The sequence below is a fragment of the Nymphaea colorata genome, chromosome 6 (assembly GCF_008831285.2).
Source record: "Nymphaea colorata isolate Beijing-Zhang1983 chromosome 6, ASM883128v2, whole genome shotgun sequence".
In the NCBI taxonomy this organism is placed as follows: Eukaryota; Viridiplantae; Streptophyta; class Magnoliopsida; order Nymphaeales; family Nymphaeaceae; genus Nymphaea; species Nymphaea colorata.
Genome location: NC_045143.1, coordinates 21,808,147 through 21,824,685, shown reverse-complemented (window position 1 = coordinate 21,824,685; position 16,539 = coordinate 21,808,147). Strand labels below are relative to the sequence as shown.

Below are 16,539 nucleotides of genomic sequence, written 5' to 3'. Positions count from 1 at the left end.
TACCCTAATGTGTTTCCTGAAGAACTATTGAGTTTGCCTCCAACATGAGAAGTTGAATTCAAGATAAAGTTGTTACCAAGGACAAATCCTATTTCTAAGGCACCATACTGTATGGCACCCACAGAGTTAGAAAAATTGAAGAAGCAAGTACAAGAGCTCTTAGATAAGGGCTTCGTTTGACCCAGTGTGTCACCTTGGGAAGCACCCGTATTGTTTGTTAAGAAGAAAGATGGAACGATGCACTTGTGTATAGATTACCACATGTTGAACCAAGTCACCATCAAGAATAAGTATCCGCTTCCTAGAATTGAAGACTTGTTTGATCAGCTCAAGAATGCGAATGTATTAACCAAGATTGATCTGAGGGCAGGTTACCATCAACTCTTAATTTGGAAAGAAGATGTTGCTAAGACTGCCTTTCGAACTAGATATGGGCATTATGAATTCAGGGTCATGCGTTTTGGTTTGACGAATGCTCTCATAGTGTTTATGGACCTCATGAATCGGGTTTTTCAAGACTGCTTGGATCAGTTTGTTATTGTTTATGTTGATGATATTTTGGTGTACTCAGATAGTGAGGCAGAACACAGAGATCACTTAAGGAGTGTGTTGAGTATTTTGCGTAAGCATAAGTTATATGCCAAGTACTCGAAATATGAATTTTCGCTAGAGAATGTAAACTTCCTTGGTCATGTGATCTCAAATGATGAAGTTTCCATAGATCCGGCTAAGGTTTCAGCTGTACAGGACTGGAGGATGCCATGCAGCGTAACCGAGGAGCTTTTTGGATTGGCAGAATACTATCGCAACTTTATACAAGATTTTTCGAAAATAGCTACACCAATGACTAAGCTATTGAGAAAAGGAGTGAAGTTTGTTTGTAATAAAGAGTGCGAAAAGAGTTTCCAAACTTTGAAGGACAAGCTTACCACTACCCCTATTTTGACGCTTCCATCGGGTCATTCCGGATTTGTGGTGTATACCAATGCATTGTGAATCGGTTATGGTTGTATATTGATGCAACATGGCCGTGTAGTGGCTTATGCATCAAGATAGTTGAAGGTACATAAGAAACATTATCCCACTCATGATTTGGAATTGAGAGCGGTAGTATTTGCACTAAAGATATGGAGACACTATCTCTATGAGACAATATTTGATGTGTTTACAAACTACAAGTCATTGAAGTACATATTCTCCCAAAAGGATCTCAATTTTAGACAAAGAAGATGGATTGAATACTTAAAAATTATGATTTCAAAATATCATATCATCAAAGAAAAGCGAATGTTGTGGCCAAAGCTTTGAGCAGACATGCTAAGGTGACATTATGCAGTATGATGAATCACTCTTAGATGTTGTTGCAAGACATGATATCATGGCAGTCTCACCTTTGTGATGAGAACAAAGCAACAATGACTGCCTTGATATGACATCTTTTGTTGGAGGTGCTTATATTGAAGCAAAAGGAGGATTTTGATTTTGCTAAAAATATAGAAGAAAGTAAGAAGACAGATTCTCTTTGGTATCAATATGAAGATGATTCATTGTGGTTTCGACAAAGATTGTGGGTTCTTAGAGATGAAGGGGTAACTTGATGAAGCTCACAAATCTAAATTTTTCATACACCCTGACAGTACAAAGATGTTTCAGGATATGAAACAAAATTTCTGGTGGCCTGAAATGAAACGTGAAATTACAGAATATGTAGCAAAATGTTTAGTTTGCCAACGGGTTAAAGCCGAACATCAGTGACTAGGAGGCCTGTTGCAGAGAATAGATATTCCAATGTGAAAATGGGAAGACATTATGGTGGATTTTGTGGTTGGTTTGCCTCACACCAGAAGACAACATGATGCCATATGGGTGATTGTTGATCAACTTACGAAGTCCACTCATTTTCTGCCTATCAGAATCAGTCAGTCATTGGAAAGTCTCGTAGAGTTATATATTGGCAAGATAGTGAGATTGCATGGAGTGCCAAAGTCTATTATTGCATATCGAGATCCATGTTTTACCTCTAGGATTTAGGGGCAATTGCAAAAGGCATTGGGTACCAAGCTTAATCTGAGTACAATGTTTCACCTCCAAACTGATGGGCAATCTGAGAGGACCATTCAGACCTTACAGGACATGTTGCGTGTATGTGTTTTGAACTAGAAGAAGAATGAGATAAACATGTGAAATTGACAGAATTTGCATATAACAACAGTTATCACTCTAGTATTGGGATGATACCTTATAAGGCCTTGTATGGAAGACCATACAGATTGCCAACTTGTTGGCTTTTGATGTAGAGAGTTGGCTTTTGAAGTTGGTGATCATGCGTTCTTGAAGATTTTACCTACTAAAGGCATTTTTTGATTTGACATTAAAGGAAAGTTAAGCCCGAGGTTCATTGGACCTTTTGAAATATTAGAGAAGATCAGAGAAGTGGCATACAGATTGACGCTACTACCTAATTTGAGTCATGTTCATGACGTTTTCCATGTTTTCATGCTTCGAAAGTATGTACCAAATCATATAGTTGTGATTGACTTTCATGGTATCCAGGTGCAAGATGATTTGACGATAGAAGAAAAGCCTATTAAAATTATGGATCAAAGAGAACAAGTACTTCACACTAAGAGAATTCCTTTAGTGAAAGTGGAATGACAACACCATGGGTTGAAGGAGAGCACATGGGAACTCGAGGATGATATGCAAAAGAAGTATCAACACCTGTTCTTAGTTTGAGATATGATCTAAATTTCGAGAATGAAATTATATTCAAGGAGGGTAGGATGTAACGATTTTCATTTGGGCAGGTTGGATTGGACCGAGATCCAGACCCGGACCTAGAATCCAGCACGTGAAGAGGAACCGACACCTGCTCTCTGCGTTCGTCTTCATGTCGTGGGTTGCTGGTTTGTGCGGCCTAGTGTAAACTAGAGGTAGAAGAGACGACAGTGGCGGCAGTAGCGGTGCATAGGTAAGCCGTTGGTCTCTCTCTCTCTCTCTTCCTTCTTCTTCTTCTTTCTTCTCCTCCTCCCTTCTCGTTGTTCTGTCGCCTCTCCCTCTGTCCCGATTCTCCCTGTCGAGTCCCCCTCTTCCTCCCACGCTCCTCACACGCCTTCTCTCTACCCACGCTCTCTTTTCCTGCACTCTCCCCTCTTTGTCAGTGCCCTCTCTCTCTGCCTGTCTCTCTCTTTCTCTGCATTCTCTCTCTCCTTCTCCTTCCCGCCAGCTCTCTCCCGCACGGTCCCTCTCCTCTACTACCCTCTCGTCTCCAGTCCCCCGCATGCTCTCCCCTCTACCTAAACTCTCTCGGTCAGTCTACCTCTCCTCATTTTCTGTTTGTTTTCCCTTCTCCCTCAACCGAGCACTCTCCCTTTCTGCACACTCTTTGTCCCGCCAATTTTTCCTCACTCTGAGTGTCTCCCACCTTCAGCTGAACCAACTTTTCACTGCCGAAGGCCCCATTTTACGGCACACCCTCCTCTTGAATTCTTTTTCACTCTTTCTCACTATTTTACTGGCTATTGAATTGGATTGCAGCTTGGGGACACATCTTTCTCCACATAACAGCGAATAGAAGGCGTTGGTGGTGGCAGCATTGTATGATTCTAGCCGCGAGGGGATCACTGAAACACTTTGAGGTGGCTGCTCGAAATGCTAGAGCAATTAGGAAGCATGGTAGAGATTGTGATGTTGTGAAGAAGGTTTAAAACCGTTTTAGCGAACTCATGAAGTATGCTTTTGTTGATGTGGATGCACGTCGATTGTTGGGAATGAGTATGTATATTAAGAAGACGTCTCAACTAAGGAAGCAAAGGAGAAACATATTAGTGATTTGTTCAAATCGAAAGTGCAGAGCTTAAACCGTTTGGTGACAAGCTCAAAGAGTTTGGAAGTGACCTATTGGAGGGCTTTGGGTTGATACTACCCGTCAACACCTTCTTGAGGTGATGACCTATGCCTCAATGATTCTATTTGGTACTTGTTTAGATTGTACAACGATGTTAGTAGAGAACTTATCACTTGATTATGTTTGCAGGTACACTGGGCACATTCAGTTGACCTTGAGCAACAAGACTTAAAGCTAGAGGCATTTTGGGTGTTTCGTCGACGCATGACAGGTGTGGCGGCATTCCAGGCAAATCTCTGCCTGGGACCAACATTTGAATGTGAGTTTCCAAGATCGTTGGATCCTATTATTGTGATGTGATTGAATGATTGTGATGTGAATGAATGAATGTATGTATATGAATTGAATGCTTATGTGATTAGTTTCATTTCTAAATTACTACGCCATTGCATTTGCATGTTAGAAATGGTGACTACTTAGGACAGATGAGGTAGGGCATGAATTCGAGTATCTCCTCAATCCTAATTGTGCATTAGAAAGAATCGTAGAATGATAATTGCCTAGGACAACTACGAGCCAATCACGAATCGAGATTACTCTCCGTGGTTTGGCTATGTCTTGAAAGATGTGATTGATGTGTGTGACTAACGTGAATGTTGTGATATGTTGCACATGCATTGTTATGAGCATGAATGCAATTGAATGGTAGTTGTACCATAATGTAATGACGACTAGCTAAGAATGTTAACTATATGTGTAGCCCTTGTGTGGAGGCAATTGGAGGTATGGGTGCACTCGCGAAGTGAACCAACCTCATGAGCTAGCCGGTCGTTTTGTGAATGAATATATTTTCATAATGATAAGTAAGACAGATTAAGAGATGAGAGGATAGTGGGTTGTGGCTATGTGTTTGAGAGATGTCCCGCCTTTGCCACTGGTCTCTCCTGCTCAGAACGCAGACAGTGCAAAGCCCCAGGGTATCGTTGTGTGATGTGCTTGGAGCGTTGGCCTCCCGCCTTCCTAAATTAGGTGTCATAGGGAAGGCTGAGCAATTCTCATTGGAATTCACACATCCATGGATGATTGCTCTTCCACTGTAGCGTGAATGGATCCATATCATTTTGGGCCACCACGGGGGTTGTCTCCCAACTTTAGGTCTTCTCTGGTGTGCACGTGCTTGTGTTTGCACCCACAGAAACTTTCAATTCACTAAAGTTAATGTAAATGAAAAGAATATGAATGAAGTGAAAGTGAATGATGTGTTTATGCATGAATTGCATGTGACTATTGAATGTGTTATTGTGGCCATCGAGTGGCCTTTACATGTCCTGGTACATGTGATGGGCTTTCATGACAAGTCATGTGACTGTATGCCCTGTCACGACATGATAGTGATTTGCTTTCGTAATTATTTATGTTAGATTTGAGTCATTACCTAAGAGGGTTGGGGAATTATCTGAGATGTTGCCATACTGTGAAGGTTAAGCCTTCTGTTGTTTTTCTTGTTCAGGTTTTGGTGACCCCGGGGCAGTAGGTTGATTAGATGGCTCTACTCACATCCTACTGGGGAGGTTTTGGGTCAATTGTAGTGCCGGCGTGTCATGTTTAAGTCTCTTTGATGTCTTGTTTTTAGTTAGGCATCAATGTCATGGTTTAGGGGCATTTTTGTCATGTGTTATTGAGGAACGTGAAGTAATTTTGTATGAACAAAATTTATTATATAATGGAATGTTTGCCCCATTGTCTTGATTTGCATGACTCCTTTCCTTTTGAATCATTGTTTCGCACTTCAACATTTTATGTTTAGCAAAAAAACAAAGGGTTATTTGTGGGTCAAAGTGTTGGGGTATGACACAAAGGAAGCACAGTAGATGCTTTCTTGCATGTAATTGTATCTGATGACAACGGTTATGGTTGGGCTCTAGCGGATTCCCATGTTGTTGCTCTTGAGATTATGCTTGCAACCTAGGTGGCTGTCAATGAGACTATTTAGTATTCATTCAATGATTTTAACATTAAGGAGCTGATTTTATGGTCTTGTTTTATCTTGTAGGCACCAAATATCTCTGAGACAAGCTTGTGCAAGGAAAATTTGACAAGTCACATGTATAAGAAATCAAATTTTCACTCATGAATTTTAACTTCTCTAAGTACATGGATTGTAACGTGACAATACATGGCATGGATTTACTATTGTGTTTCTTGGTTGTCATAGCAAATGGAATGGTTTGTTTGGTAGTTTTTTTTTTTTCCAGAAATGATATTTATGTTTTCTTTGTACATCATTCATAAACTAGTTAACCAACTAATTGTTCTAATCTGATTCTCAATATACTCCAAAATGTTTCTATTTATCTTTCTTTTTTCCCTCATCCATGGTACAATGTTAGTGAATTTAGGCATGTTTGCTGTGGATTGTAGACCTTTCAAGTGCACCATGCTGATTGCCTTGGTCTTGCAGTGTTTTGAACAAGGAAGGAAGCACAAAGTTAGAGTGAATACCATATCCACTGGTACTCTCCTTTGGCTTAGAATCTTAGAATATATCCATATGAAGCACAAGTGATTTATTTGGTTTAAATGTGATATTTCTATTCAATTTAGATGTTATTGAATATCTCTCTTGCATATAGGAGATATCCTGATTCTATGGAACTTTAGGCCCGTTGAGGAGTTGTGCAGCCAAGGCCATTGGATTCCTTCAATGATTTGACTATTGTGTAGCAAATGCTCCACTGCACAAGGAGTCTCCTAGTAAGTTTGATCAATATGTTAATGCTACTGGTTGGAACCTCTTCTATTCACATTATGCTATTCTTGAAATGGCACAGATGAGGTTAGCAATGTAGCTGCATTCTTAGCCTCACCAATGTCTTCTGCTATGACGGGAAATGTTAAGCATGTTGATAATGCCATTTTATGGGAGTGGAGTGGACATCCCCAATATTCTCAAATATAGATATTTCTAAAAGTGAGGTAATCTAAGATTTGTTTGGAACTATGCTCATCTGCATCTTCCATAACCCACTTACAAGTTATTGGTGTGAGTGTGCTCATTAATTGGATCCTTCTTGCACTTTTATCCAATGGTTCTTTTCTCATGATCTTTTTCCCCAACTCAAAGAGTGAAACAGCTCACTTTGTTCACTCTTGTTAGATATTCATCTGTTTTTTTTTTTGGTTTCTGGATGCTTTTGACCTATTGCGATAATATATTTGGCATTATATTATTTTTTGGGTCGGGATGTTAAAATTGATAATTTGGTAACTTATTTTGTAGTTTTAAAAGGTAAAGGTTTACATTATTTGCTAGCTTAATACCACATTTTTTCTTTATTTTACAGCCTAGCTTGATTCTCACTGTTGGCTGAGAATGGATCACATACAAACTGGTGAACAAAGGTTATATTTCAATTAAGGTTCTGCTTGACTGCTTGAGTTGATCAGTGGTACGAGCTGATGGGATTGATCACTATCTTTGGAGCATATGCCTGCCTTCCAAAGAAGGATGAAACTACTGGGACAAGATACGCTACTTGGGTAGAACACTTTGGTAGTCTTTTCCCTTATGAAAGGCAACGTAGCAATTATACTTTAATAGTATAACTTAATTTATGTTCTATTATTTTTATTTTTTACTTGGTATCTTCAAGGTTTCTTATTTGTTTTATGTGCATGTATATAAAAAAAGAGGTGGAAATAACATACATACATACTTTGGTAAAAACACTGAAAGGTGCAAAAACAATGATAAATATATGTTATTGGATGTTGACCAGTATATTCTGCTACCTAGGATATTCGTAAGTGGCACTGCCTCTGCATGATATGCTTGGTTTGTATCTAGCTTGCACGGCAAGCTCACAATAGATAGATTAGATGATAACCGTATAGAAATACAAATACAATTGTGGTGAAAAGCATTGCAACTGAGGCGGAACATACCTACACAATTAGGGGAGAGAAAAGATTAATATAAGAAACATACATGATGAAAGACTAGCTGATGGAGCAACATACCTAGAGAAAGAGGAAACCAAAGTCGGTATGTTCATTAATGCCAACAAGGTTGCTTAAAATCGTTATTTAATTATTTTATCTAACACTCTTGAATGGTAAAAGTTGAAAAACGGAGGGCCACTTTCACAATAACAACTTTCAGATAATAACATGAATGTAAAATTAAGCACTAGAGTGCTAAGGAATTCCAATTAGGGACTGAATAATGCCACATCCTTTTATAACCTAAAACATGTAGTTCCTAGCGTCCCTTTATGAGTATTTTATAGAGAAACATCATAAGGCAATAGACAAACATCATAAGGCGCTTATGCCAAAGCATGTTGATAAACATGAAAGTACACATACTTGGCAAACAAGGGGGACATTTACATATCAAACTACAGAGCTAAAATAATGATTGATATAAATCTATCTGCTTCCAAATCCATCTTCTTTTCATGGTTGTGAGCTTCTTGTAAATACAGACTAATCACTGTGAGTGGACAAGTTTTTCCTTAACTTAAGCATTCTTTAGTTTTACATTTTTTCTTGGCAATATCCCATATATCTTAAGATTTAAGACACAAATTCATTTTCATAATTTACCTTATTGAGATATATTAGCAATCAATACTTGCGACCATCATGGAAAAATAACCACAAGACAAATGTGCATCCTGGCAGTTACAAAGAATTACCTCCATAATAAAAATACATAAAAAGATGAAAAAACAAATAGAAGATAAGATCAATGGAAAGTACATATTTTTTTCATGGAGTAGCTTTGGTACTAGAGGCTATAGCATAGGTTTTGAGGAAACTTTTCAATCGTGGACCCTTTGATTTGAGAATTGGGGATTTACCTAGAAGCGTGAAAGGAAGACGACATGTATGCAGGCATGAATATGGAATGCCGATCTTTGGCAGATTGAGGAATTAAAGAAAAGAAGCAGCGATATTGGTGGGAAGAAGACATTGGCGCAAAGGATGGATTCATTATGAAAGTGTTTTATCCTCTACGCATCTTATCTCAACCATAGTCGGCTGTGTCGATGGTTCTCATTACCACTATCATCGCCCATGGCTCCTCAAGGGTGTCCTCTGCCGGCCACCATCGCCATCTACCCATGGTGGAGGCAGAAATTTTTCATGAGAGAGGGCTAAATTAAAGTTTCTAAATTTTGACTAGGACCAAAATATCGTTTTTCAAAACTTTTATATAGAACAAGTGAAATTTTTTAAAATTTACATGTATTTTTTTTTTTAAAAAATTGAGGTGGGGTGAGAGCTCATAAGAACCCTACCTTAGCTCCGCCCCTGCCATTGTCAACAACCTTCCCTCTCTTCGGCACGCTGCTCCCTGTTGGCATGTCTCTGGTTTGTTGTAATGATATGTGATCTATGAAGGAAGTTAGAATAACTTGGTGACCCAAGAAAATCAATGATTTGAAATATGTTGAGATTTTAAATGACACAATGTTTGTGAAGAATCTCCTTTATATGTTTTTGTTAATTTCAATTAGTGTACATTATTGGGTTGGGTTAAAATGACTTAAACAATAAGATAGAGGAAACCAAGGGAGAAGGACGGGGTATGCCCAATGAGATCGTGTTGCAAGCACCGCATTCAACAGGGATACACCAAACAAACAAAAGAAAGTCTGAGTTGGGGTATTTTGGAGGTTTTCTTAAAAAGAAATATAGTTTTTGGACTTTAATTTCTTCACTACCTTCTTTTTTTTGTTTTTTGCCCCGGTAAGAGCTCTCCATTTTAATGGCTTAGATTATTCTCATAGGTAGGGGCGGAGTCAACTAGGCCCGCCTCAATTTTTGTTTTTAAAAATTAGATATAGAATATTTTACTTGTTTTATATAAAAATTTTAAAAAATAATATTTCGACTCTAATCAAAATTTAAAAACTTTAATTTCGGCATTACTCATGAAAAATTACTAACTCTGCCATTACTAACACATAACCAACTTTGACTACAAATAAAAGTAGCAGCCATAGGAAATTGAATGAATAGGAAATTGAATGAAGGATGAGTTTCAACTCACACCCCGTGCCCGAGCAGCTAAGTTACCCTTGCTAGAGAGAGAAAGGGATTTCAGCATTACAAAAGCCAACGATGGGTCAAGTGCAGACCGGTGCTGGGCACACTAACAACGGAGATAAAAAAAGATCCAGCAACCAACCTGGCCAACCCGCTGCAAAAAAAATACTCAAATAATAAACCTGTAGAATAGAAGGCTTCTAGGTTTCAACGAGAGAGAGAGAGAGAGAGAGAGAGAGCACTGATGGTAATGCTTGCATCAAATTTTTGGTGTCCTCTATTAAATGAGATTTTAATGGAACTACTTAGTGATGCGTGTAAAACACCACATTTTTACCGTTTCTTACAAGTGGGACATAAGGAAATGAAGTTTTCTTCTTTAATATTTTAACCCAAAAAAAAAAAAAGTTACATCTTGTAATTTTTATAGACAACCTTTTTTTTCTGGGAAATCATTACGAATAATAAAAAGTAATGCTAAAATAATGTCCGCACTTGCTTCTTTTTCGTGTCAGATCTATCTTACCGTAAGGTGAACGGCATAAGAGAAACGCAATTTCTTTTGAAAAACCATCACAAAGTTTTGGACACAAAATATTTGAGGTGAAGTTTCGTTAGCTGAAGCACAGTAGGGCTTACGAGACACAGGCGCAAGAGGCTGAGAATGAGAGGGCCGGAGAAGAAGAAAGGCCAGTCGGGTGTTTTTTGCAGCAGTGAGGGAATAAAAACTCAAAATTCCCCCTTCTCTGACTGGCAGGCACTGTAATTTTACTCGAAATCCTTGGGCGTTTTAAATACTGGAAGATATTGCTTCTCTCTCTTCTTTTTTAATTATATATTAGCGAACCGGAGCGGCGCACTGTCTGAGCGACTGAGCCTCCGCTGCCGTCTTCCCGACGAGGACGACGACTTTGGCTTTGGACAGTCAGCTAAGGTAGCTGGGCTCGGCCGTCAAGAGGAAGAGAAAAGGGGCAGTGGTCGGGTTGGGCCAGAGCTCATTAGGGCATCCTCGTCGAATGCCGAGCCTTTGCCTAGATTCGAGAGAGAGAGGGGAGGGAGATAGAAAAAGGAGAGTTGTGTAATGACGCCCAATCCACTGGAAAAGTATTTTTAATCGCTTTCTTGCTTTCACTCCGTCCCCTAGCTTTGATACTGATGATAATTTGATTCTCAGCTATGATCGCTAGGCGAAGGAAGGAAGAACCACGCGTGAGTGGAGAGGGAGAGAGAGAGAAGCTTGCTTGCCGTTGGCTAATGGCGGCTGAGGAGTAGGAGACGAAGTACCCTGGAGTTGTGAAACCAAAGGTGAGAAATTTCTCAGTTCAGTATCTTCTGCTTTAGCGAGAGAGAGAGAGAGAGAGAGAGAGAGAGACGTCCCAGAGCTGGGAGCGGGAAATCAGATGAGTTGTTTGAGGCGATTCATGCTTCTTCTTCTGCTTTTGGTGTAGAATAGATGGAAGCTAGGGCATCGAGATCTGAGACGCCGGTTGTTTCCGCCTCTAACCATTGATTTCTTCTTTGTAAGAATGGAAGGCTTTCCAAGGTCGGAGGAGCGCCAGATCCGTTGCCTAAGTGGCTAACTTTGGTCCGAAACTCTTTCGATTTTTTTTTTTTTTGTTTGGATTTTCTTCTCGTAAAGGAGCCGATCTTTGTCTAGCTGTTTTGTATTTCTTCGATGTGTAATTTCTAGGTTATTTTGCTTTGAGTTTGACTAGAAAAGATGGAGATCGATGAACGTTCGATTCCCTAAAACAGCTCTTGACTTATTGCGGTCACAGCGTGACTGGCTTTTCCCAGGTGAAGAATCATCCAGTTTTCTCGTCTTGCAAGAGATTAGAAGATTTTGATGATTCCGATCATTTTCTCTTGCCAAAATAGAGACTACGAGCAGGAGAAAGTAGTACTAACGCAATAAACTCTTCTGCCATTTTGCTGCAAAAGCTTGCTTTAGTTGAAGAGGAGGAGGAAAAAATAAGCTTCCTTCTGCGTTTTTCTTTTCCTTTTTATTTGTTTTCTGTTAAACAAACTTTTTCCTCTTTTATTTAGGTGAAGAAGGAGGTCGATCGAGGATTTCCTTTCCCTGAGTGTCTAAAGGTGAAAAAGATGTCGACATAATTTAATTTGAACGGAAGGAGAAAAACCGGCAACTCTACCGATAGAGAGAGAGGACTGATGAAAGCGGCATGGAAGCGGAAGTGACGCTCTCGCACGCAGCGAAGCGATCAAGAAACAATGTCAAAGCTCTGCCAAACGAGGTGAGGCAGCAAACTGCGACCACGGAAGAAGACGACGACATCGATGAGGAAGAAGATGAAGGAGGAGGAACAGGAGGAGAGGATGAGGAGGAAGGAGAAGACGGAGAAGAGGACACAAAGCCGTCGTCCAGCTCTTGGCAGCTGCAACAGCAATCTATGCAGCTGCAGATGCAGCATCCGCAGCCGTCCAGGATCTTTAGGGTTTCGAGGGCATCTGGGGGCAAAGACCGGCATAGCAAGGTACTGACCGCGAAGGGCCTTCGTGACCGCAGGGTGCGCCTTTCGGTGTCAACCGCTATTCAATTCTACGACCTGCAGGACAGGTTGGGTTTCGATCAGCCCAGCAAGGCTGTGGACTGGCTCATAAAAGCTGCTGCCGACGCCATATCAGAGCTTCCTTCTCTGGAAGGCACGCTCTTCGACAGGCTGCCATCCGCCGCCCCCGACCAGGACCCTGCCCAACCTCTCCCTCTGAGCACCCGATCAGCCTGCAGCAGCACCTCTGAGACAAGCAGAGGCTCCGTTTTATCACTTTCACGCTCTGAGATACGGGTGAAGGCCAGAGAGAGGGCTAGGGAGAGGGCGAAAGATAAGGTCGTCACCGTTGCCACGACCGCCACCACAACATCGGTTGAAGAGGTCGCCTCCCAGAAATGCAACACTCAGCAACACCAACCACCCTCCTCGTCTTCCTCGTTCACGGACCTCCTCATGGACCTTCAGAATCAGCACCCAGGCTTCCCGTCCAAGACCAGCAACAAGCACCCCGTCTCCCTCAAGAAGCCGGAGCCGCCGCCCATGCTTCCACCGATCCTCGACTACTTCAACATGAACGCGGCCGCGTCCATCTTCTCTCAGGGCAAACCTCAGGCCTCCTTGGTCATGCCCTCACCGAACCTCGTGAACTCGGCTCAGCTGATGAGCAGTGCTCCGTTGAGCCCGCCTTGTAACCTGGGGTTGGTGGACCATCACCCAGAGCTTCAGCAATTCGCTTTCTTGCAAGGCAACCACGTCCCTGTCGCCAACTCGAACGACTACAACTGCTTCGCTGCCGGCTCCAATAGGGGGACCCTTCAGTCCAATTCATCTGCATTGATGTCTCAGCACCACCATCACCAGCTCCAGAAGCTCGCCCCTCCGTTTCCCAACAACCAAGGAGCGTCCCCAGGGCTGCCGTTCTTCATCGGGCAACCGCAGGCAATAGGTGGGAGCCAGTTCCAAACTGGGTTCGACGCTCGTCTTCATCTGTATTACGGCGACGGATGCAGGCACACCGACCTCAAGGAAGAAGGGAAAAGTTGATGGCCTGTCAGTAATAGGGAAGCAGTCATTCTTCTCTTTCTCTCACAGGTACACCGATCTACCTCTTTCTTTTCTCTTCCTCCACTTACCAAAAAGTGCAAAACCATTATCACACACACGAGGCAAACGGTTAATGGCCATCGTTGTTGCCGTCACATCCTTTTTCCTTTTCTTAAAATTCGGATCATCGTCTCTGTTGTAATTGTTGCTGTTATTATCATTTAGTATGATTTTCGACGCATGCGGTGTCCTTGGTGCTGTCCATCAGCGGACTGTTGTCGACCTTTCCCTTGTTTTTCGAATGGTGTTCCCTATTCTGATTGAATACATGCCTTTTTTTTCTGTAACTGTCTCCACGGGATTGATGGCAGCAGTCTTGATTGATGGATGGATTAAACGTTTCCTAAAACTGCATGATTGACCTGCCACTACCCCTCGTGGTAGCGTACAAGCTGAGACAATACAATAAATACCTAGGGCATTAACAATGCTCGAACAGAACTCTTTCTTTTAGTATCAGATACAGAAATGCGATACAGGGCCGAGGCGGACTTGTTTTCCAGCCAGACCGAACATCAAGTCTCTTAATGAAGATGAGAGCAACTTCATGAGTACCGTGCTCATGACGACTACATGAGTACACTTCTCGAGCTCCATACAGTTAGCATGAGCATCGCCTGAAGGCTTGTGGGCCCGCTCTCCATGCCGACGGATCATGACTTTGAGATGATGAGATCCATTAGCATGTATCCCCTTTGTCATCAGCTCCATGAATCTCATGGGGGCATTCCCGTATGCATGGGCCATGAGTTTGGTGCTGGTCTTTCTCTTCCCCCTTGATATAGAATGTTGGATATATCACATTAAGTATGGCACCCACGACGCTGCAGGTTTCCTTTTAAACCATGCGGTGAATGACTATTGGCTTGCCCTCATCAATAATACTAAATAAAAATGGAAAAGAGTATGCAACAGAAAGAAAACGAAACTTAGTGTTATGACAGCGTTGATGATTTCCCTGAAAAGCACGTGACCCCCTTACTAAGGAAATTGAAGTTCAATAAAAAAATTGTTTTGGGAGGAAGAACCACCTGAGCAAACAGGAACTGAAGTACGACTGTGCAAGAGCAACAAGCTTGGGTTGGACTTGGTTTTGGAGGTGGGCCTCTTCACAAGAGTAATCCCACACTGGAAAGGTAAGATGCGGGTTTCAAAACACCACATTCAGGAAAAGTGAAAATAGTGAAGTTAGAATCCTATATAAGTTGTTAGAACTGCATGAGTTTATGTTTCTTCATAATAATCTTCGAACCACCTAATTGCAACACATGCACACATGTATGTTTGTGGATGGAGAGAGAGAGAGAGAGAGAGAGAGCAATCTTAATATATCGATGAAGAGGTGAGAGTCAATAGGTATCATGAGGATAGCACCATGAAAAAGCTCAAGCAACAAAATGTCTTGGGACTTAATTTAGGGTCCTTAACTTGACACCTCAATGGAAAATCAACAATTGTTATCTAAAGGGAAGTAACTTTTCATCAAATTTCAAATTAAAAACTAAAAGTCATAGTTGGGTTAAAGTAAAAAAACAATTCATAATTTTTTAGTTAGCAAAATAAAATGATTTCTGTTATTATGTATTGTAGATGAAGAAAATTTATGAGAATGGCATTTCTCAGAATCTAGCATAATATGAAAATTTGTCGTATTTATTTGTACAAACATAATACCCATGTTTTCGTGTGTATATATTTTAAAATGTATATTCCCACTACTTTTAGAAAAGGTTATTGACAAATATTAAAATACCATAAGTTTGATGCCTATCATGTTTTTCTTAAGATGAGTTCTACATCTCCTAAGTTAAAAAGTGGTAACATTTTTTATTTTTACAAAATACAATAAGAAACAGAAGTTCTCTTTGCTTCCAACTTTGCACGACAACTGAGACTGTAGAGTGAACGTAGGTTATATAAGGTCAATAATGAATTTTGTTACTTTTATAGAAGGTAAAGCAATAATTTTGCAAGAAAGATTGTTCCAGTCTCTTAATTATATATTACTAACAATATTAGGTTTTCTTGTCCAAAAAAAAATATTTTAAAAAATTTGACCTTAGACGAATTTGAAACTTAGAGATTGACCCTTTTCTGAAGAACATAAAATGACATACGTACATTTGCTTTAAATAATTTTTATTTTTTTAAGGATAAAAAATTAAAGTGAAAAAATAATTTGCGGACAATTAAGAAAAAACGACGGGCACTAAGGTAGCTTAATTAAAAGAATAGTTACAACAAAATACTTGTAAAGGGAAATTTAGAAGACAGTGTGGGCAACTGTCTATCCTAAGTATAACGCGGCTCCATCACTGCCTCACATGCGACCTGCTAACCACCTATATTTATTTTTAACTGTGGTCTTTTTAGGTCTCAAGTTTTGGAAATAAGTAAATATGCCATGCTCATGTGGTCTGCTTCCATTTATTTTTTAGTGTTATTATTTAATCTAACTTTCTATCCAATAAAATGCTTGTACAATTCTGAGGCCTTGTCGCATTTTTAGGCATTTATGATTGTTTCAAGATCGTGAGGTAATTTTGTAATCACAAAGAAATTTTAGCGATCTCGATATCCTTGCATAGATACAACCACATGCATCAACTAAATTTTCAGAAGTACTGATAATCTGGTTTGTAAATTCTAAATACAATATCTGAAACGTGAACTTCTTCACTCTTGGGATTTGTGTCAATGACGAAGAAATGATTCGCATGTGCAAGTTTGAACTCCTTATAATCAACTGAACATGAGAATTCGACTCCCACATCAAGATGGAGGAGTACATGATTGAAACTATGCAACTATTTTCTTAGTTAATTTTAAACCTCTTCAAATTCTCTTATGCATAAGCAGAAGATAGTAAAAAGTATTAGTCTAAGGATATCAATAGGACTTCATGATATTATAATCCTATTCCGTATCATTAGGATCTAATCAATTCTATTGTATTTCAAAATTACGGAGAATGATTTATCAATTTCTTGGGGAACAACGAATGATTTATGTTTTGAG

At 40.2% G+C, this 16,539-nt stretch overlaps 1 protein-coding gene across 1 annotated transcript; it reads left to right on the top strand.

Annotated features, from left to right (window-relative positions):
• The first annotated feature begins 10,754 nt into the window (after positions 1 to 10,754).
• Positions 10,755 to 13,808, top strand: LOC116256446 (transcription factor TCP24-like). Its single transcript, XM_031632811.2, has 3 exons — positions 10,755 to 11,008; positions 11,079 to 11,209; positions 11,951 to 13,808. Exon 3 carries the CDS (start codon positions 12,088 to 12,090, stop codon positions 13,459 to 13,461), a length of 1,374 nt encoding a protein of 457 aa, XP_031488671.1. The 5' UTR covers positions 10,755 to 11,008; positions 11,079 to 11,209; positions 11,951 to 12,087; the 3' UTR covers positions 13,462 to 13,808.
• The last annotated feature ends 2,731 nt before the right edge of the window (positions 13,809 to 16,539 follow it).

Bases quoted from the DNA above. Each gene is read 5' to 3' on its own strand.
- LOC116256446 (XM_031632811.2), top strand. From the start codon at position 12,088: ATGGAAGCGGAAGTGACGCTCTCGCACGCAGCGAAGCGATCAAGAAAC.